Here is a 22421-nt window from a genome sequence, read left to right as displayed (position 1 = left end):
TATTTTGTTGGGTTCAGCTTGTGTAAAACATTGTCTTACTACACAGTAAGATATTCCAAATCACCTCTTCTTTGTAAGAAATAAAACGAAATAAAGGCAGAATATGAGCTCTTTGCAGGGAAATTTTTGTGGCATGTCATCAAACTCTTGTATTTGTCCTACTGCCTAAGCCCAATTTCCTGCATATGCCAGATTGATTTAGATTCAACAGAATATTCCAATGTCCTACACGTTATGCACACTGCATAGAAAAAATAATGCAGATAAGCATGACTGAAGTTTTCCAAGATAACTGGCTGTTAAAATCATTGAAGTGCCCATCACTGACATGTGTGAGTTGTTTGAGACAAGTGTGAATCAATCACATAAGAAAGTACAAAAACTGCAATATTTGTCTCAAAATCAATTGGCCGGTATCAAAGAGACACACAAATTTAGCACACCCGTTTCAGTCTCAACTTGTCACCAGGGGTAGCGCTGTCGTGCTAAAGATGAAGCTGCTTGGCGTCATTCGGTGAAGACTCGATGGGGCAGTACGGGCATTTGATCCTATCGAGAAACACAGCAGACATATTAAAGAAAGAGTGACCGTGGCATAAATGTTGTCTGCGGCTTACTTGTCAGAATGCTTTAATTTGCTACTTTACACTCAATATGATGGTGCCATGAACTTGTTTTGAAAAGTCAGCTATGGTACAGTGGACTCCCGTTATAAACAAAGTCCTCGAGACTGGCAGTTTTCTTTCGTTATATCGAAATTTTGTTATAACCGTACAAATAAACAATAAATATACATAGATTGGATAATGTTGCCGCCTGAATTTTTGCTTTGTTGTATCCGGAATTTCATTATAACCCTGTTCGTTATAATAAACAGGAGTGCAATGTACCTACTGCAGCAAAGCTTTGTATGGTCAAGTCATGACAACTAACAAACATAAAACAGAATATTGCCAGTTTTTCTTGTGTGGCAGAGAGAAGGCACCCTGCATATTAAAGAGAAGTTCAACAATACTGGAAAACTTTTAATTTTTATCTGTGAAATATATTAAAAAGCAAAAACAAGAATGAAAACCTGAAACAAGTACATTGTCTCATAAGAAATATGTCAAACATAATCTGCTTACATTTCAATTTATATATGATGAAATACCTCTACACAGCCACCTTTTGTGAAGATGTTCTTGGCTTCTATACACCTGCTTCTGGGTACTTACACGGCAAGTCACAATCTTTAAATTCATCATCCCATTTTCCACATTGCTCACTCGAAACAGATTGATAATGACAAACGTTATACTTCTGCAGTACTGCCACTACCAGCAAAGCGCATGCTTGTCCCATTACATCAAGTACCGCGACAAAGTCCACAAAGGTTGAATTTCATTTCCTACTCGAGTAACACATTCTCCAAGGTGAGGCATCAAATTGCCGTTCACTCAAAGACAAACTGTACAGAGAGATAGTTGGAGTTTTGAACTATTAACCTTCAAATACAAAAACAAGAAAATCACACCACTAAAGCTGAAGTTGCAGTCAAACTTACTTGCTGCCATTGATGAGCTTATTGAGGGAATCTCTGGAGATGGCATGTCCACAGGCAAGCCGCATTGGGGGGTTGTTCTCCGACGTCTGTTGCCGGAGGATGGGGCAGGCAAAGATGGAGTGGTAGCGCTGGCTTGGTTCCAGCTCCACCTCAATCTAGGGTAGCCATGGAGAAGACAGAGTGCTATCACAGGCTTCCTTCACTTGTCACAATTTCTTTTATCATGTCTTCCACCAACTAAGTCAAGATTCTTATTTTGTTTTTCCAGCATGAATCAGCTTTGTGATGGCATTAGCACATTGAAACATCTCTCCAGAGCAAAAAAACAGATCTTCCATGACAGAAATTACAGAATGATTTCAAAATTTCCTAGACATACAAACAAACCTTTGCATACAGTTTAATCTCTCATTTCAATCACTATTTCACTTCATTTTCCACAAAGATACATACATATAACAGGAGAGCCTCTGACACTATTCTAAAATTACATTCAAATTGTACAACCAAATTGGCAGTCGGCACTAATAGTTCACACACACAGTCCATGTAAGGCGGGAAAAGATGTTGATGTTGTACTCACAGGCAGTTCATCCTTGGCAGTCCACATGACATGACACTGTCTTTGCTGCATAACCTGTTTGATCTTCTGCAAGGCTGGCAGTGCTATCGTTCCAGCTGACACACTGGGGGACATAAGTGATTATAATATATAAAAAAACTTCAAATTTCTATAAAACAATGACACTTACAAAAATACATGTACATTACTTTACTCAGAAGAATTTGATTTGGACATTGCAATATCCGCAGTTTTTAAAAGCTAAATCTGTAGTTACTGCAAGAAATGAGGACAATATTAAATAGATCTGGGTCTGCATGTCTTTCTATGTACACACACACACACACACACACACACAAAAGACAACACAAACAACAAGGACCAAAGCAAATAAACACAAAACAAAAGCATACACTTGATAAACATATGTGCTGATCTCATGCTAGAAGTCATAAGAAATGTTTCATTGCATCTGAGTCGGCAATGGTTAGGTTGTGGAATATGTTCCCTTGTCGGTTTTCTGGAATCTTTTAAAACTTCTAAGAAAATGTACTTTGCCAACAATATGACCAAACAGTCTCACTGTTAAAGTCATCGATGGAACCAGCCATGAGAGATAAATGAAATAAGCAATACATTCAGATCAGAGAATCGATTATCTGACTTGCCATGACTACCACTAGTAGTATATAATTTCGAGGGTCAACGTGGGTAAAGCCCTTTGCACGCTGACCATTATGGTAGTCAAGATCTGTTACCCATGTTTCCTCCACTACAGTCAATAGGATTTCAATTTGGGATGGTACGGCACAAAGGATGGAGAGTTGACCCATTGTCCCCTTCTCAATCCGTCCTGATTTCTTGGCTGTTTTGATTTCTGAGGATGGGGACACCTGCGTCCCCAAAAGGTATGTTGCATCCAGTACTGTACAGTGTATGCTGTCACATGTGCCCGCACTGTACCTGAAAACACATCAGCTAGCCGCTTCATCCTGTCTACAGACCACATGCTATTTCCATCGAAAACCATCCTAAAGATGAAAAGGATGGAGCGCTGTTAAATTTCATGCATGCGCACATTGATTTCATGCATCACCTATCGTCCTCTTTGTCCTCACATTGAAAGCTTCCTGACAGCTGAGCTACACATCCACACTCAGGCATGAGTGAAGCACCACTCCACTCTCTCCTTACCCGACTGTGAGAGGACTCTCGATGGAGAGACCAAGGAGGGAGCAGGCATCCTGGGTGAAGACATCACAGATGTCCAGCCAGTTGATGGGGTCCATGAGGTGTGCATAGGGGGTTCTCTCCAGACCCTGGGGGATGAAGACCAAACTGCCCATCAGGACCTGGAGCTCTGCAGAGAGAAAATTGAGAGGGGGTGTGATGAACGAATGTTAGGTTTCGCGAACTGGAACTTGTAAGGCAATTTCACAAGTGGTTGACTTTGCAACGGAGAACCACGGTCAGCGAAAGAATGAGAAATGGGTGTTATTCCTTTTCACAAGTAAAGTTTAGTGATTTCCAAACTTGGTGACAACATACATGACATTTACGTTATGGGAAGTATATTTTCGCAACGGTTAATTTCGCAAGAATTAGTCGCCTCATGTACTTTGGGAAAATAAAAACAAAGCAAATATTGCATGTACAGTATGTAAAGTCCTGTGTCAGGCAAAACATTTCACTCACAGTTCAAAGGGCGATTATGACACGAAGGAGAATTCTCACAAAACCTATGACAAACCAGAAATAACTCACTTGGAGCTAGGTGGCAACAATATTGTACTCTTATTCTTTACATGCTTTAACACACATCAGTAATCATGTTATTGTACATGACTCTTTGTTGGAAACCAAGAAACGAACATCTTAGCATTTAATGCACAACACTCCTCATTTTCAGGATCTGGCAAGTACCTTCTTATGAAGTGTGTTCATGCATTTACCATCCCCCAAATTGATCCCCATATACAACAGAACTGAAGCTTGTTTTGGACTGTTCATATTTGTATATTGGCACCACTAAAACACACACACACACACAAACACTTAAAAATCCAATTTACCTTTTGGATGAGCACATGCAAACTGTGCCACATTCCTTGCATAAAGTAGGGCTTCAATCTGCTTCTCTGGTCCTTGGCGTATAAACTCGATGAAGCGCAACCGGTGTAACTTGAATTCCAGAGAACTGTTTTGGGCACGAAGCTGATCTCGATGCCTTTCAGCCCATCTGTCATTGTCAGGAGGAGAAACCCGTTTCTGAATATAAACTGTACCTTTGTTTCACAGTGAACCAATTTGCTGAAATATGTCATTCATCCAATAAATGCCGCAATATCACTTTCAAAGTGGCAGTATTCATATGACAGACACAAACAAAGAAGACTTTAAACTACAAAACTACACCTCCTGATTTCTTATGATCAGAATAGGGAACCAACAATTCTTCGTTTACGGTATACCATAGAAAATAAAGCAAGATAGATGTATGACTAGTTCTATCAACAACCAACATTGGATTTCACACTACATTCTACAAACAAGGCAAGTGCCAAAATGTGTCTCTGATGTGTCTTCAACTCCCCAAGGGACATCTACCATCCGAGTTTGGTCACAAACAAATATATGGATCAAACGTTTTGAGCCATATCCTTCCCCACGTTTAACTTCAGGGGCACATTCATGTAAAAGGAAAAACTCTGAAGCAACCAAACAAAATCTTGAGGTAAATCAATCCATCGCCCCTCAGTATGAAGTATAGGCACATGATGTAACCGAAATTCATGACAATCTGATAAGAGCGACTCGTAAATCTTGAGTGACTCAAAAGCATTCCACAATAAAGCAACAACAATCCAGAAAGGCACTGAATGGACAAAGAATTCTGCATCACTTATGCCTTTATGCCAGTCAAATGAGTTTGTCAAAAAGTTGTTTCTCACTCTAGAGCCGGCTGTAGGTCCTTCTCTTTCAGTGCGGCCAGAATTCTGTTGATTTCGACAAAAGGCTCCTTGGCTGCATCTGCCACATCTAGTGCTGCTTCCTGTTCACAGAGACAGAATGAACAAATCATCAAACAGCACAAAGGCTCACACAATATGTACCTAAGCATATCATCAATCCACTATAAACATTTCTCTTCCCTTAAAAAGTTATACAAACATACACACACATAAACTTTATAAAATCTAAACAGCGTGGAAACACGTATTGTATAGAGGAAATGAATGTGCTAATCAATTAGCCATGATCACACTTTTTTTGTTAAGAATAGATTAAAAAGACATCAACCCTTTATAGTTATTTGTACACTGGTAGTGTCTTAAAAAATGAACAAGCACCTTAACAAAAACCATACACAGCATCAAACAGCCATTTTCTCACCAGTTGAAAGTCACAATCAGCTAATGCCTCATATTAATGGGACTAGGGTAGCCTTTTAGTATCACAGAGAAATTACAACGACAGTACAAGACATCATTTACACACATATTTCAATGATTTTAATGATACCTGTTGGGTGATATCGATTTAAGGAAAAGGACGAACATGCCAGTAGTTTACAGACAACGGACACTGCATGCTGCACGATGTACAATTTTGTAATAAATGTATGATGGATGATGCACAACAGGCAAACAGACATACAGCTATAAAAAACAGTGAACTTGAGTCCTAGCCTCATGTAACCTAGAAATACTGTGTGGTAAGAAGAAGATTGTCAAAGTTCACTGACCTGTGTGAGATTCTCTGCAACATCCAGCATGCCTTGCCTCAGGAAATGTTCACAGATCACTGTGTTCAAGAGTTGCATACGATCTTCATTGCCATATGTCGGGTGCTGATTCAGATCAATCAACTCACTTACAAAGTTCTGAAGAGTGAGAAACAGAAGGCAGACATGAACTGGGTTGTAGTAAATCCTGTCCATTATGTTGTGGCTGCATCAGAGCTGTATTTAACATTTTCCCTAGAACAAAGAACTCTTTATAGGTTGCTTATGTTCTTTAAAGGTTATTATCCAATAGGTTTTGAATTATGCTTCATCACGTTGTGTGCACTGCATACTGCCCTTCATTAAAAACTCATGTAATTTTTTTTTTCAAGCATAGGGCCCTCCCAAATAAAAGCAAAAGAAAAAACAAAAAAGGGTAGAAAGGTGAAGCAACTGTATTCTTTGATGTACATGTACTGTAAGTCATTCTATACTAGTGTTCATCTTCTTTCATAGAGAACTTGTATGCATTCTCGAAACAAAAGTACTTAAATATTGTTTTTGTATATAGAGTTACGGTACGTTACATGACATGATCGTCATTCTCTCGTTGTGTACATACAATGTATATGACAACAGAGTGGTAGGTTCAACAATGCACAAACCTTGAAAAGAAACAGTAATTGCAGTTCATCTTTAAATAGGTCACTTTTTTATCTCTCACTTTTTTTACTCTCTACAAGTACGAAAACAGTCAAATTGCAGTTGTTTATCCATATGTAGTCCACTATATCATTCCTTGATATACACGTACAGGGTGCTAAACTGACATTGTTTTAAATAACATATGAAATAAAATGCAACTGAAAATCGATACGTAGGTATACTTTATATCAAAGAGTTCAGTGCACATTGCTTTGCAGTTAATTATTGATATACACTTCCAAGAAAACAGTTCAGTTTCTCTTGAAGCCCAGCTTAGAAAACACTTTTGACTCACCTTATCAATGGATTTTCCCACTTTTGAAACACTACTGTGGATGTCCTTGTGTTCATTGCTGATTCGTGATGTTATCTCTTTCACTCTCTTCACACTGGATGACAAGATGTGATTGTGGAAAATGTTGAATTGGTGGTCCGGAGGTGCTGTGTAGAAAAAGATGATAAGAGAGCACTGATAAGAAGAACTGAAGCAGAAATCTAAGAATTATGTTTATAAATACATTATACGCACACATGCAAGATAACTACCAGGTATGTACATGTATGTACACCACTTTCCAGTATGCGGACTTCATGTAATGAAGGATGTACACTCTTTCTTGTGGGAGGTCGATTGCCACATCATTAAATTCTAATCATCATTTCTAGTGTTTGAACAGCAAAGCCCCTATGCCTAGCCTAAACCCCTGGATCGTCCAAGATCATTTTCAGTGTGTGACAGTGATAGGTTTGCATAGCCCTTTGCTTTGAAGATTAAAGTGAAAACATAGTTCTGGTAAGGGTTTGAGAACCTGTCTTGCACCATTTCATATTTGCTTGCAATATATCGAAAGAGTCTACCAAGAAACTTTATACCTGGCTAACGCGATTTGCCGGGATGGTGAATTGTTTATTTTGCGATAAAAAATAAAAGTCGGTATACCAGTTTTTATTCCAGAATTAGAAGGATCCAGGTTAACTCGGTCTCAGGGACAACTCGGCCCTATTTCAGACAATTTACACACAGTTCGTGATTGCCGTATGCTGTATTACTATTAAATATAAAATTACATAGGCGGACGTTCATTTCGTATGCGCGCCAAAGAGGTTCTTTGATGCACGCATTGTATCAACTCGGATCACAACTGCAACCAGCCAGAATGCGAAGCGCTCCCATACTACAACACTGTACAATCCAGAGGGACAACTTGGCCCCGCCATCAAAGTGAGGTCGAGTTATCCCCAAGTCCGAGTTAGCCTGACCCCGATCGGGTAAGTTGTGAGATACAAACATTTTTGGTCAATATTTCGCATTTTCGTTGTTACCCAACGAATATCTTGTTATTACAGCGTTATTCCACACATTTCTTAGGCATACGTGTACATTTTGGAGCAAAATTTGACAATTTTGCAGGCGTACTAGAACTGTTTTGCCATTAAGGCCAAGTAAAAAAAGAAACCAGTTTCTCGTCCTCGCGCGCATCGATTTTGGCCGCCGCATCGATTTTTTTACTATTTATTATTTTCAAAATGGCACTGAAAATACCAAGAAATTCATCATTCTCGTCCCAGCCCACTCCCCGCCCGCATCGATTTTCAGTTGCCGCATCGACTTTTTTGATATTTACTATTTTTTCGGCCGCCGAAAAAAAAAAATCAACAATTCACCTACCAATCGTGATGTCTCATTTCTAATTACGCCTTGCGTCCTCTACTTAGCTGTAGTACAGCTGTAGCTTCTGTATGTGCGTATGTAATAACGCATGCATTTCACACTGCGAGCTCGGCAAGTTAGAAGGAATGACCCACAAAGCAGTCGAACTGTAGTTGGATGGGCGCGGGCGGGCCTGGGCTAGCTGTGATGTACAGCGCACTTGGTACGTCGTGAACGCGATAGCGGCAACATTTTTGCGATCGATCGCTGATATTCCACGCATATTTCGTATTTTTCCCCGTTTCTCATATTTCAAGCGGATGAATTGTACTGTACAAGTGCTTGTGAGGATTGTATCGAGTTTGTATACATTTTCATGTCATTGTGACTATGTGCATGTGTGTGCAGTGTCGGAAGGTACGGTAGTGCCGGTGCAGTGGCCGTGTCGCACCGTATTGGCAAAGTGTGCGTGTCTGTAGCTGTGCAGGGTCGGTCACCGGTACCATCCCCAGGGTCCTGTTGCATAAAACTTTTTTTTCCAGTTGAAATCACAAAATTCCGGTTGGAAGCTCCCAACCAGAGTTTTTATGCAACGGATTTTACATTCTTAGATTAGCAACCTTAAAAAATTCAGGTTGGGCAAATCCCAACCAGAATTTTCTACGGTTGCTAAAAAATAGTAAAGCCCTCTCTCGTTACCTTTCTCAGAATTACCGGACGAGAAACACATATTACCTTCATTTTGACAATCCTCGAAAAAATAGTAAGATATCAAATAGTAAGGACCTCCCTCATCGCCTTGCTCAAAAAACCCGGACGAGAAACTACTATCTTTTTTTACTTGGCCTAATCAGAAATTGAATAAAGGAGAAGAACTTGAAGAACAGTCAAAAATGTCTAACATTACGGTTACACTAATAGTAGGGTGTCTGGAGTATTTTTCTAACTTTTGAAATTCTTTCAAAAGCCGATTATGAACAATTTCATATGAAAGAGAATTATGTTATTATTAGACATATTTCAAATTTCACGACGAAATGATGTTCCTATCTCGAGAAATTAAGCTTTGAAATTACGCCAATATTAGAACTTTTTCTCGCTGAGAACGAGCAAAACATGGCACAAATCATGTTCGCAAATAGCGCTGAGAAGCTGCTTGAGCGTGCGGATCTCAAGCGAGAGGTTAATGAGCGCTCAGCGGTTAGCCAAAACGCGTAACCAGCGCAGAAGCCACTCCCCCAATTGTGTTGTCATACCCGTGTGCGCTAGCGCGCTGCGTGCGTTCGTACGTGCTCGCTATGGTACATGGTCGTATCGCAGGCTGCGTAGCTAGTTCTAGCCCGCGCCCCACCGGAAAATGCGGGGAACTGGGCGGAGAACATCATGATTTGTCAGCGGCACGGCGGCCAGGGCAGCCGGCGTGGCGAACATGGTTCGAAGAAAACGTACATTGTAGCCAACTGTCGAGAGCAGGTGCAAGCAGCTCGTGTGAAATGTACAAGCTGTACTAGTACAACCTCTACAGGCTTGGAAATAATGCCTCATTACCACTATTCGTACGTGCATGAATGACCAAATACGAGTCTTCCGAAATCTTTTGCATGCCCTTTTTGTCAATCGGGTATTCATACATTTGCAGATACGAGTACCGCTACCACAGTAGTACAGTATGTACGTTGGCAAGAGAACAATCACAATCGACTTCTCCGTGCCAGTCTAGACTCGAGCATCGCTGGTGCATTTTTGAAAAGGCCGAAAAATAGATAAGCAACGATAAGAACATTACCAATCCACATAATACCGTAAACTAATACTAGTAAATAGAATTTTAGTAGAGTCTAGAGCTAGATGTTCTCCGTTTTCAAACTGATTAGCCACGTACGGTACGTGATTTGTGAGCGTGACTGTATCATAGAGATGTATACTAATAATATACTAGAGCGCGGACTGCGTGTGGCGCGTACGCAGTGCTTGTGTGCCGAGATGAAGAGGCCGCGCGCCATCTTTGTCCGGGCAAAAACAAGCATCGGTCCGGGCAGCGCAGTAGTGGTGGACACGTGAACACGTATACAACAAGCGCTCAAACACGTATTGCCTTTCAGCAAAAAGATGAGGAGGTTGGAGATGAGAGAAGGAAACAACTCAAAAATTTAAGTTGCTAGCAATATCTTATTATGAGTGGTAAAGAAAATGAAAATAAAAAAAATTACTTTATTCTCAACGAGGTAATACTTTCAAGCCGACCAACACGACCATGGTCCATGCAATACAAAGGGTTCTCTTGGTCTCTAGACTGCCGGATGCCCCTTGTGATACAGTATACTGCGTCAATTTTTGTATTTTTTTTTTTGCAGTTATATTTTTTTTCTGTATGAGGGGACTGCATTCTATAGTCCTATCTGTGTATACGAGTGTTTCATTGTATTTCTTTTTTTTTTCTGGTGGTGCTGGAAATGAAATAAATCATTTTTATAAGTACGTGTAGGCATATTGGTTCCATGACATATTGATGTTCAAGCTCGAAATGCTAATGTCGAAGCTTACATAAACCCTAACCCAAATCATAACACCCACGGTGACCCTAATCCTAATCCTCACCCTGCCTTTCTTACAAGAACCAAAAGCCCAATCAGACCCATGATGGTAATTCGACTTTCAGAAAGATATCAATGCCGGAGCATAGCAATGTCCTGTCACCCGGCATATATTACGTATTCTTAGTGAAATTAACTGCTGGTATAGCAAAGGGTGGAGGAACGATTTTTTTTTTTTTTTTTTTTTTTTGGGGGGGGGGCTCAAGGGCCAAATAGGGCACTTAGAAATGAGCACTTTTTTAACTTAAAAAGGGGAGTTTTTGTTTGTTTGTTTTTTTTAATGGGGCAAATGCCCCCTCCCCCGTTCCGCCGACCTTGCATATAGTTATGTAGGCCTACTGTATTAGCTATCTATATTATAGCAGCAATAGATCGAGAATAGCTGAGGGAGGGCGGAGTGCCCCTGACGAATTTTGAAAAGACCTTTTCTTTTCTTTTTCCTTCTTTTTTTTGCCTTGAATCAATCTGTTTAGCACACACTATAAATGTAATTTTAGTTACTTGTGAAAGGAATCTCCGCTCCCCTTCTTTTCTCCTGTTTCTACATCCAAAAGCAGCACATGAACTAGGCATTTTGCAACATAGATCTATGCTACTTTAAGCAGAATTTGCGAATTTAAGAACATTTTTCGATTTCCAAACTCCGATGGAGACCTTGGCATAGATGCCAGCCTACTGCCGTTGCATCCCGTCGTCGATCTCCCTGCATGCTCCGTAGCGCTACACGTTATCGGTACGGTCGCTAGTCGAAATTTGCCCGGACCAAAATGGCGAACGCCTCCTTCTATCGGTCACAGGGATTTTACGGAGTCCGCCCTCTAGTGTTCTTAGTATACATCTCTATGGACTGTATCCAAATGTACAGAGTGCTATCAATATATGTGATGTGTGCTAAAGATCAGAGCTATCGCAAGCGACAGCTCAGTTAACTAGTTTCCAGCAGCTGCTCACTGATCGGCCGCATACACACACACACACACACACACACACACACACACAGGTAGCTTGCTTGTAGCGCTGCATGTGCGCACGCGATCAACACACACCGCAGCAGAGGCCATGTGACTGCAGACGCGATACGTATTGAATTTACAATGAGTACCTTCGCGCGAAGTTACTATGGATTCTTGCATACGAAGCCACACCTAAAACGTTCGCTGTGGCCAAAAAATTATTGCAAGGGGTATCTTCAAGGCGATATCCCCACACCTAGGTGTGGAGCTAGCGAAAAACTAGCGGCACCATCGGATTCAGCATATCCACAACTACTAGCATGTCTCACGGCGATACAAATACCGAAGCAGACGCTGAGATATGGGGATAGATGTGCTTCTATCGATTTTTACATCAATTTATCGTCAGATTCATGTACCGCCGTTCTGATAGGATATGGAGAAAAACTTCCTCTTTCATATGATACCAAATTTGTCAGGATTCGTTAATGGCATGGTCTGGGGATTTGGCAATAAAGGCGAAATTTGGCTCAAAAATGCTGGGTCAAAACAGCGTAGGCACCCGGCTCCATTGCGTTCTATGGGACTTGCGTGTTATAAGATAGGGGCGCGTTTTGGTCGAGGGTTAGCAGTGCGCGATCAGACACCCTACTAATAGTATGGTAGCCCTACTACATATCGACCACCTTCTTTTAAACCGACCGCGTATACAGTATATACCAAAATAAACTTTGCGTTAAATTTACGTGTAACGCAAGCGCCGATCGGTACTGCGTTAATCTTTCTGCGTTACAAAATTAACGATCACCGTGCGTGAATGATCGTTACAGATCGTTACAGATCGTTACTGTGCGTTACAGATCGTTACTGTGCGTTAATTTTTAGATCTTGCGTTAGCGGACTTGTCATGTGGACTGGCAAGAAATCTCGGAAATTGCGAGACTCGGAGATGCCTCGGTTAAGTAACTGTCGTTCGTAATATTTACTACGGACAATTTCCTGCCGGCGGAAGGCATTTAAATAGCGATATCAAATACCGAAAAGATTTTGTAGTTGAGCAGAACTCCCCTGGCAATGTCGTATTGTCATGGTCGTCAAATTTGTACTCATGGGCGCAGTCAATGGAATCGGGCAAGCAAAAATTTCGAAGCCACATTTTTCCCCACAGCCAACATATTCCATCGAACATTGAACCCATGAAATCACGCATACGCAAGCCTAAAACTAACGCCGACTGTCTAACGTTAGCGATGTCACGATTTCAACAACGGTCAGACACTTACTCAATTCAGGAAGGTGCAAAAGTCCATTTATATTCCAATACACAACGTGTGTCTCGCCGAATAACTGGTGGTAGTGTGTGGTGACAAAGCCGAGTATTTCGGCAGTAAAAGTAGCTGCAGCAGAAGAAAATGTCTACCACTTTCTGCTCGCATTATTACACTGCCAGCAGGTGAGTCAAGTGGTGACTTGATAGGCACGCTTCACATGAAAGTTTACCCAGAAACATGAAAAATCCCACGATGCCAAGGTGCCAGAGTGGGGAATGGGGAGGGGTGGAGAGAGAGAGATACCAATCAACAGAAGAAACCGCGCGTACTGGCGCATTCTCGGAGGTCATGAACAGTCTGGGGTCTTGGAGATGAACAGAGAAGGAATGTTTAATTAAAGATAGCTCAAGTCGAAGACCCAGGATTACAAACGTTGATTCTTTTTTTTTTCTCCTTTCATTTATCATGCCTTCACGTTTAGAAATGGTTGCACTCCTTAAAAAAAAAAAAAAAAAAACTCTCCTGCGATTTTTAAAACGTCAAACTTACCATGAAAGTGTTACTACGTGTAATACAATAGTTAATACTATACCTATTGCTTTAATCATACAATGTATCTGTATAACACAAATTTGACTACCAATGACAATAAAAGATACTTGTATTTGTTTTGTGCGGAGATTTTTTTGTCTTTATCCTGACTAGTTCCTATGAAATTTCTAATGTTTTTACGGCAGCATCAACAGCCTAAAATAAATTACTGAGAGATTTATAGATTATGAAATTTTTGGCAACCATCCATTTGAACGTCAGGCATGAAAAGCTCCTGATATTCAGCAAAAACAACTCAACAGATCAGAGACAAAGTTCCTTCAAATTTTTGAGAAGTAGCACGCAGATTTGCTGGGCGTGGTAGGGTCCATGCTTTGAGATCGTCACAATCGTGTTGTCACCAGGGAGGTGGAGTGTCTCTCTTCCACCTCCCTGTTGTCACGGAGTATCGGGAAGTTCTCACAAACTCCAGGATCACCCCTCCCTGCCAACTCCATGTTGCTCCCAGGGAGGCGGGAAGAGTCTCTTCCCACCTCCCTGTTGCTCCCCAACGTGCATTGTGAATGCGTGGCGTTTCTTGTCACCGTCAGTACCCGAGGCTGCTTTGTATTTGTCTTGGAATATTGATTCTTCTTGTCATAACATGAGTGTAGTAATCGTTTTGCATGGCTATGTAAAAATTGTGATACAACGTGTACTCAACTCGTCTTTGTGATTTTTTTCTTCAGTCCAAAAGGAAGACAAAATAGTATCATGACGTTTGCAATTGTTCGAAAGGTCTGCTTTTGATAACTCACAGACTACTCAGTAATCGCCCTTGTTTTCCCGCTCCCAGGCCCTCCAATTTTATTGAGCAATCCACACGCGCGCGCAAATTCCTTTGCCTTGTGGTTTTGCCAGCCAGCTGTCGGAATGTGCTTTGAAGTTACATTTCAGCCTGGCCTGGCTGGCATGAATGGGTGTCGAGTTTCAATCAATACCTACTGTTGTTTTATTCTTGTATTTGAACATGTCGTTTCACCTGACAACACACGGAGATCGGGAAGGTGTAGGGCCAGGGAAGAGGTTTTTGTTGTGTGTTGCAACCTAATCCGGGCAATTAACCCCAGAGGGCAATTACCCCTCCCCCCCCCTCCCCCGCTAAATACTGGTTAATGGTAAGGTTAGAGTAAAGATTAGGGTTAGGTTTAGGGTGAGGAGTTTGGGTTATGGTTAGGATTAGGGCCAGGGGAAGGGTCCGGGGTAATTGCCCAGGAAGAAAAGAGGGACGCGCTTTTGTTCTTGGTCAAATCGATTTCCTAGGTGATGCTGTGGAGCTAGAAAGGAACAAAAAAAGCAATTATGATGTCTGGCGTACTTCCGGGACGTCTTATTTTTCTTGCACTCTGAAATTTCCTATTGTTTGGCGTTATCAATGTCGTTAATTGTTATATATAGTTACCCTCTTTCGCATTATAAACTTAAAGTCCATAGAACATTCATACGCATTAAGATCACACTCGAAAAGCTATACTGGTGTATAGTTTGAACACAGCAAAATGAAATAACGAATATCCCGCAGATTTACCAAAATTATGCGTCATGTGGGTCCATTCATTTTCTTTTCTTTTTTTTTTTTTCATTTGTCTTCTTGTCGATGTGGGGGGTATAGATTCAGGATATACTTTTCCTTTTCCCCTTTCGGCCCGGTGCGATTACTCCTGGTGCTGACATTCTTTCTGCTCGTCTTCCGATTATACTGTTGTTGTAAATAAATGCGCATGGAGCCCCAGCTGTATCGCAAAAAAAAAAAAAAAAAGTCTATCTAAAGTTGACCTTCAAGTACATGTACTTAAGTAAAATCTGAATCAATTAGCCATGGTACGGGTTTGGGGTTTCAATCCCCTCGAAGCCCGATATTTGCCTTTAAGCAAGACACTTTATCCACAAAAGGACAGGGCTCCACACTAACTTTTATTTCGGTGGCCCGATCGGGCCACCAAAATGATTGATTTTTATTTTTTGGTGGCCCGAAAAGAAAAACAAACAAGCAAAACTATATCGGTCCTACTAAACATAGAAAAATAAATATCAAGTATTACTGAAGTGATACAGGTACCCACGTCTAAAATAAGGAGAAAATTTAATCATCTTATACCGTTATTCTGAGTTCTAAGATTTCGCAAATAGGCTTATAGATTATTATAAAAGTTGATGCCTATTAAATTGGTCAAAATTTACGTTTGAAATGAGAAAGTGGGAGCATTTGCAGACATTGTAAACATCTGACATTTGTTTTAGCATCGTAAAGAGCCAAAAAATTACCGTTATTTATTTCTGGTGGAAATTCAAACAATCATTCAACATTTACAAGTATTTTAACACCTTCCGGAATGTAAAACCAAGCAACCGACATTCATTCTATCATTATACGGACCTGAATATCATCCTTATTCATTTCCGAACGTGAAAGCAAACATCCGCTCTTTATTTTATCATCTAACTGAGCCGATTGATACCGTTTATAATTTCCAAATGTACAAGCAACAATCTGTTACTTATTTTAGCATCGTACGGAGCAGAATATTACCGTTATTCATCTCCAAATTCAAAAGCAAACACCCGACATTTACTTTATGATCGAAGGAGCCGAATGTTACTGCTGTCCACTTCCGAAAGTGAAATGAATCATCTGACATATTTCAGCATCGTACGGAGCCGAATGTTATACTGTTTTTCACATTCAAACGTCATCCGACATTACATTTATCATCAAACGCAACTGAATGTTATTGTTATTCATTTCGAAATGTTAAATTTATAGCAAATGTCTGATATTTATTTTAGCATCTTAATTATGGAGCAGAATGTTACTGCTTGTCACTTCCGAACGTTCAAGCAATCATCTGACATTTATTTTGGCATCTTCCGAAGCCGAATGTTATTGAGCACTATTTACTTTCGAACGTAAAAGCGAACATTCGGCATTTCATCGTCGTACGGAGCTGAATATCACTGTTATTCATTTCCGAACGTCAAAGGGATCATTCGACACATATTTTAGTATCTTCCGGAGCTGAATGTTATTGCCATTTACTTTTGAACGTAAAAGCGAAGATCCAGCAATTATTTCATCATCGTACTGAGTTGAATACTATTGTTATTCATTTCCGAACGCCAAAGCAAACATTCAACATTTATTTTAGCATCTTCCGGAGCTGATTGTTATTGCTATTTACTTTCGAACATAAAAGTAAACATCAGATATTTATTTATCATCGGACGGAGTTGAATACTATTGTTATTCATTTCCGAACGTCAAAGCAAACATTAACTTCACCATCAAACGCATTTAAATGTTACTGTTATTCATTTCGAAATTTAAAAGCAAACATCCGACAGTTATTTAGCATCGTATGGAGCAAAATATTACTGTTATTCACTTCCGAACGTAAAAACAATCATCTGACATTTATTTCAGCATCTTCTGGAGCCGAATGTTATTGCTATTCACTTTCGAAAGTAAAAGCAAACATCCAACATTTATCTCGTCGTTGTACGAAGTTTATTATTATTGTTATTCATTTCCGAACGCCAAAGGGATAATTCGACATTTACTTTAGCATATTCCAGAGCTAAATATTATTATTATTTACTTTCGAACGTAAAAGTAAACTTCCGGCATTTATTTTATCATCGTATACGGAGTTGAAATTCATTATCATTTATATCCGACCGTCAAAGCAAACATTCGACATTTATTTCAGCATCTTCCGGAGCCGTATTTTATCCCTATTCATTTCCGAACGCAAAATCAAATATCTGACATTAATTTCAGCACCGTACGGAGCTGAATCTTACCATTATTCATTTCCAAAAGTATGAGCAAATATCCGACATTTATTTTTGTATAATACGGAGTCGAATATTACCGTTATTCATTTCCAAAATTAAGAGCAAACATCTGACATTTAATCTAGCAGCTTTACAGGCCTCGAAATAGGATTTTGGAGGGGCAAGGCCATTTAGAAAAGGGCACTTTTTCCAAGAGGCCAGGGCACTTAAAGGACAAGTTCACCTTCATATACATGTGGATTGAGTGAAGGCAACAATGTTAGTAGAACACATCAGTGAAAGTTTGGTGAAAATCCGATAATCCGTTCAAAAGTTATGAATTTTTAAGATATCTGTGCAATCACTGCTGGAGGAGAAGACTACTACAGTGTATGATGTCACATGCGTACAACGATATAAGGAAAATAAAAAGAGAATTTCACAAAAGTTGACTTTTTGAATGAAGTGTACATTTCTTCGACTTGTTACTGACTTATGTTAGGGGTAATATTATTCCCCCTGACTTCTGAAAGAGAGAATTCGAGCGTTAGTCTATTATGTGAGAAAAGTGAGAATATCTTGAATTTTCTTTATACTTTCTTTGTATAGTTGTACTCATATGACATCACAAGCTATAGTAGTCTTCTCATCCAGCCGTGACTGAGCAGATACTTCAAAAATTCATAACCTTTGAACGGATTGTCCGATTTTCCTCAAACTCTCATTGATGTGTGCTACTAATATTGCTGCATTCACTCAACCCACATGTCTGTGAAGGTGAACTTGTCCTTTAAGTCAGTCAGAGGGGCACCAAGGCCACATTGGAAAGGGCATGTTTGGTGTTTATGAAAAAAGAAAGAAGAAAAACAAACCGAGAAAAACAAACACACACACACACACACACACACACACACAAAGTGCAACACACAACAAAAACCTCTTCCCTACAGCTGTAACACATTCCCGATCTCCGCGTTTCTATCAGGTGAAACAACATTTTTTAAAACAGGAATAAACAACAGTAGGTATTGATTGGAACTCGACACCCTTTCAGGCCAGCCAGGCCAGGCTGCCATGAAACTTCAAAGCACATTCCGACAGCTGGCTGGCAAAACCACAAGGCAAAGGAATTTGCGTGCGCGTGTAGATTGCTATGATTACTAGTAGTCTGTGACAGACAGTTCATGACCTCCAAGAATGCGCCAGTACGCGCGGTTTCTTCTGTTGATTGGTCTCTCTCTCTCTCTCCACCCCTCCCCATTCCCCAGTCTGGCACCCCTTGGCATCGTGGGATTTTTCTTTTTTCTTGGTGAACTTGGAGTTCACTCTACTCTATCTGAATATGCGCAGCCTAGGTATAGCTAGTACATTGTACTCGCGGCCGCTGCGCTGCGGAGGCAGTCGGGACGGTAAAAGCCGGTCGGGCGTACATGTACGTACACGTCGTCTCGTATCTCGGAAAGATACTTTGAGTTTGAATCAGATACATCGGGACGCGAGTGAACTGAAGGTATGATATTTGAGATCAGGAAAGTTGTTCAAGCTTATTAAAGAGACTTTGAGAAAGGGCATATCATACGTCATAAATAATAACTTTCATTCCAAAAGGGCACCACGGCCCCAAGAAAAAGGGCACATTTTTTTTTTTGGCCGTAACTTTGATCAAAAAACAAAAGGCATTGCGGCCAACGAGAGGGGCACCGACGGCCATGGCCGTCGGTGGCCGTCGGTTAATTCGAGGCCTGACTGCTTACGAAGCCGATAGTTACCGCTGTTCATTTTCAAAACTGAAGGCAAACATCCGGCATTTTTTGGTGGCCCGGCGTGCGTTTTTGGTGACGCCGGTCGCAAATAAACCATTCGCGAAATCGTGATTCGATTCGCGAAAAGACTCCGCTAAATCGCTACACTCGGCAGGGGCTACGTCGTCCTTTCACCAGGTCTCGTTACAAAACCAAAATCTCGTGTGAGTTCGTGCGTTACCTATCGTTAATTTTAACGAAACATCGTTAATTTGCGTGAGGGATCGTTACTCATCGTTACTCATCGTTACTACAAACGTTAATTTTCACGATCGTTACTTTGCGTTACTAACGATTCAGGTGAAACCGCTTGCGTTAATGAAACGTTAATGTTGATTAACGCAAAGTTTCTTTTGGTATATACTGTAATTCGCGCACTGAACACTTTAATAGTACGCACTTCTCTGCGCGCAAAGCACATATAAATGGATTGGCTTTGAATGTAGATGAGGATGGTGTGGGAAAACGTGATAATTCACTGTTCATTAATGGTTTTAATCAAGGACAAAATTTCGAATGAATATTTTCACCGAATCGCAATGACGGCACAATGTAATGTCTATGGAAGTTTCTAAAAAGCTTCGTTGACGTTTTCTACAACACGGTGCTCAATACAACTCGGTTTGCGTGCATTGTCAATGCAAAAACAGCGGTCGATCTTAATAACAAGATTTACCGCGGGGAGCTAAAACGAGGCCACGCTAGTTCGTCAGCGATATTTTTGCACTGAAACTTCGAATCGAAAAGGAAACAACGGCATTTGATAGAGCTGGATTTTCTCAATCACGTAGGTTAAGTTTTTTACGTGAATTTCAGTGTTAAATATTCTTATCAAGCAAATAAACATTAGGCGGTCGATGAGTAGTTGGTCCAACCCTACTATGAATACGATTACTGCAGTAACACTTCAATTACTTGAATTAGGTACAAGAGAAAGGCCTACAAAGTTGTACGTACAATACCCACATAAACTCTATGACTATGGTTTATGAGCTCTACAGCCACGGCCAGGTGTACATTAAAGCTCAAAAGCTAGTGAGCTGAGCTGAGCGAGAGGTAGCTTCTAACAGGTTCGTTCTACGCTACTCTATCAGTCTATGCTCTAGTCGTACACTGTACATTAACTACGACCAGCAGCCCTAACTACACGCAGCGCTGTCGCGAAGCGACAGCGCTGCACCTCTATTCCTTCGCGGACGTTGTTATCGTTCACTGTTTCCTTCATGAATATCTTTATTAATCGTGGAAAACTAAAATATAAGGAATTATCGTAATCTATGACCATCATTCAATAACCGGTATGCGATTTTTTGTTTAATTACGTCTAAAACTTACCGAAATCTATGGCTGAAATCAGGTCTGTAAACGTCCTTACGGCTTCACTCCTCATCTGCGTGTTATATGAATGGCATTCACTCTCGTATACTACAACGTAGGTAGTCGGGGCGGAAGTAATGAGATAGTCGGATGACCCCGACTAAAAAAGTTCAAATCATTGCCGGTGCAGCACGCGCGGATCTACTACAAGCTTTACGTAACACATGAAACGCACGGGCGCACGGCGTACGTAAAAAGCAACCACTTCTGAATGCGCATGCGTGGTAGTTTGTTGCTTTTGTGAAGCTCTCGAAGGAAAAGATGCCACCGCACGATCTACTCCGAAAAATTCAACAATAAGGTCTGGATACCAACAAAACGCCGAATTCAACTCAACCATCAGGAAAATACGCTGTAGGTAAGTGTTGCAAATTATATTACTCTTAAAATCATACAAAATAAAAGGTATTTCATGTGATTTTGCCGTCAATAGTGACGGTCGTTTACAACGTTGAAACACTAACACATGTCAGACCCTGTGCGCAGCACAGTGTCTGGTCAGGCTACAGCAGCCCTAGATTTATACGCTATGCGTATGGGGCTGCTGGTCGCAGCGCAGTTAACTGTGCATCAACAAACCATACATAGGACTGTACATGGTACACAATGGTCATACATGGCATTTGAATGTCGATAGTTCTGATGCAATAGAAACACCATCGGTGATAGACTGTAAGGTAAGGCAAAATACCTACATTTTGATATTTCGTCTCGAACAGTAGCAAGGTTGTCAATCAATTCATCGAGAGTCCTTTCAGCGTGATTCAAAACACCGTGGAATTTGCCCAAAACCTTGTCGGCTTCTTTCTCGACGTTCATGCAAGCATCCATTTTAATAGGTGATGGTGGGGATGTGACAAAGACAAAACATTACATAGGACAAGACTAAAGAGGGCGCTTGAATGAAAGTGGCAGAGCCACCAAAGAGATTTTTCTCCTCCCCACCACTGGGGAAAATCTCCTTGCAGAGTAGTTCTGTGGGCAGAGCGGGTTTCGCTGTGGTCTCAGAGAGGGGTCTGAGTGGTCTACTCCATGTACGTATACCTCTTTATTGTCATGTTTGTAGTTTTGGTCGCGACGATTGGAGTATAGCTACTACAGTTAGGTATTATACACTGTCTTGTTTTGATGGATTACGTACATTGTTTCACCAATGTTGCTCCACTCACTGAAATGATAATGAAAAAGTAACGATCAAAACAATCACTGCAATAACGATGACAATAATCAGGGGTGGATCCAGGGATTCCGTAAAGGGGGGGGGGGGGGGGTTCCTTTACATAATTAAAGTGGGCGCATGCCCCCTTCTCTCCCCCCCCCCCCCCCGTTTTTGTTTTTTGTTTTTTTGGTTTTTTGGTTTTAACAAAAATATATAATAAAGGGGGCACTAGGGATGCTAGGGACAGCAACACTGTAAACGTAATTATATGATGATAACAAAAATGATATGATAATATGTGGAAGCTATCATGATGTCATAATCTTTCAGTCTGACTGAATTGGTGGGGTTTTTTATCTCACGTTCGGACTCCATCTATTCCTTAATTTCAAATTGCAAACATTGCTGTTTTTTATTTAAGGGATGTATATAAGTATTAGTTGAGATGAGGATTCAGCTTTTATCTTTGTGTGAGATATACTTAAACCATTTTATGAAACTGTGAAGGAGCACTCACTCTAAGAGGAATTCAAAGTTTATTTAATGAAAAATGGTTATGAAATGGCTACGATATTCAAATACAAGGTAAAACAAAGCAATCCTTAAAAAGGTGGGTCCCACCTTTCTTTATAGGATCTCTTTGTTTTGGATTTCTCAGCCATTTCAAAACCAATTTTCATCAAATTAATTTTGAAATACATGTACTCCACTT

At 40.6% G+C, this 22421-nt stretch overlaps 1 protein-coding gene across 1 annotated transcript; it reads right to left on the bottom strand.

The window, feature by feature from the left end:
• LOC139708896 (E3 ubiquitin-protein ligase RMND5A-like) lies at nt 1-21392 on the bottom strand. The gene is made up of 9 exons (XM_071620860.1): nt 21246-21392; nt 6833-6978; nt 5854-5991; nt 5060-5160; nt 4181-4347; nt 3303-3468; nt 2130-2232; nt 1547-1701; nt 1-549 (listed from the first exon to the last, which is right to left on the bottom strand). The coding sequence occupies exons 1-9, from the start codon at nt 21379-21381 to the stop codon at nt 486-488; spliced, it is 1176 nt and encodes a 391-aa protein (XP_071476961.1). The 5' UTR covers nt 21382-21392; the 3' UTR covers nt 1-485.
• Nucleotides 21393-22421: the final 1029 nt, after the last annotated feature.

Source organism: Diadema antillarum, unplaced genomic scaffold (assembly GCF_040938485.1).
Source record: "Diadema antillarum isolate AM-2024a unplaced genomic scaffold, OU_Dant_1.0 seq00001384_RagTag, whole genome shotgun sequence".
In the NCBI taxonomy this organism is placed as follows: domain Eukaryota; kingdom Metazoa; phylum Echinodermata; class Echinoidea; order Diadematoida; family Diadematidae; genus Diadema; species Diadema antillarum.
The sequence above is the reverse complement of the archived record's forward strand: the minus strand, read 5'-3'. Positions and strand labels throughout refer to the sequence as shown.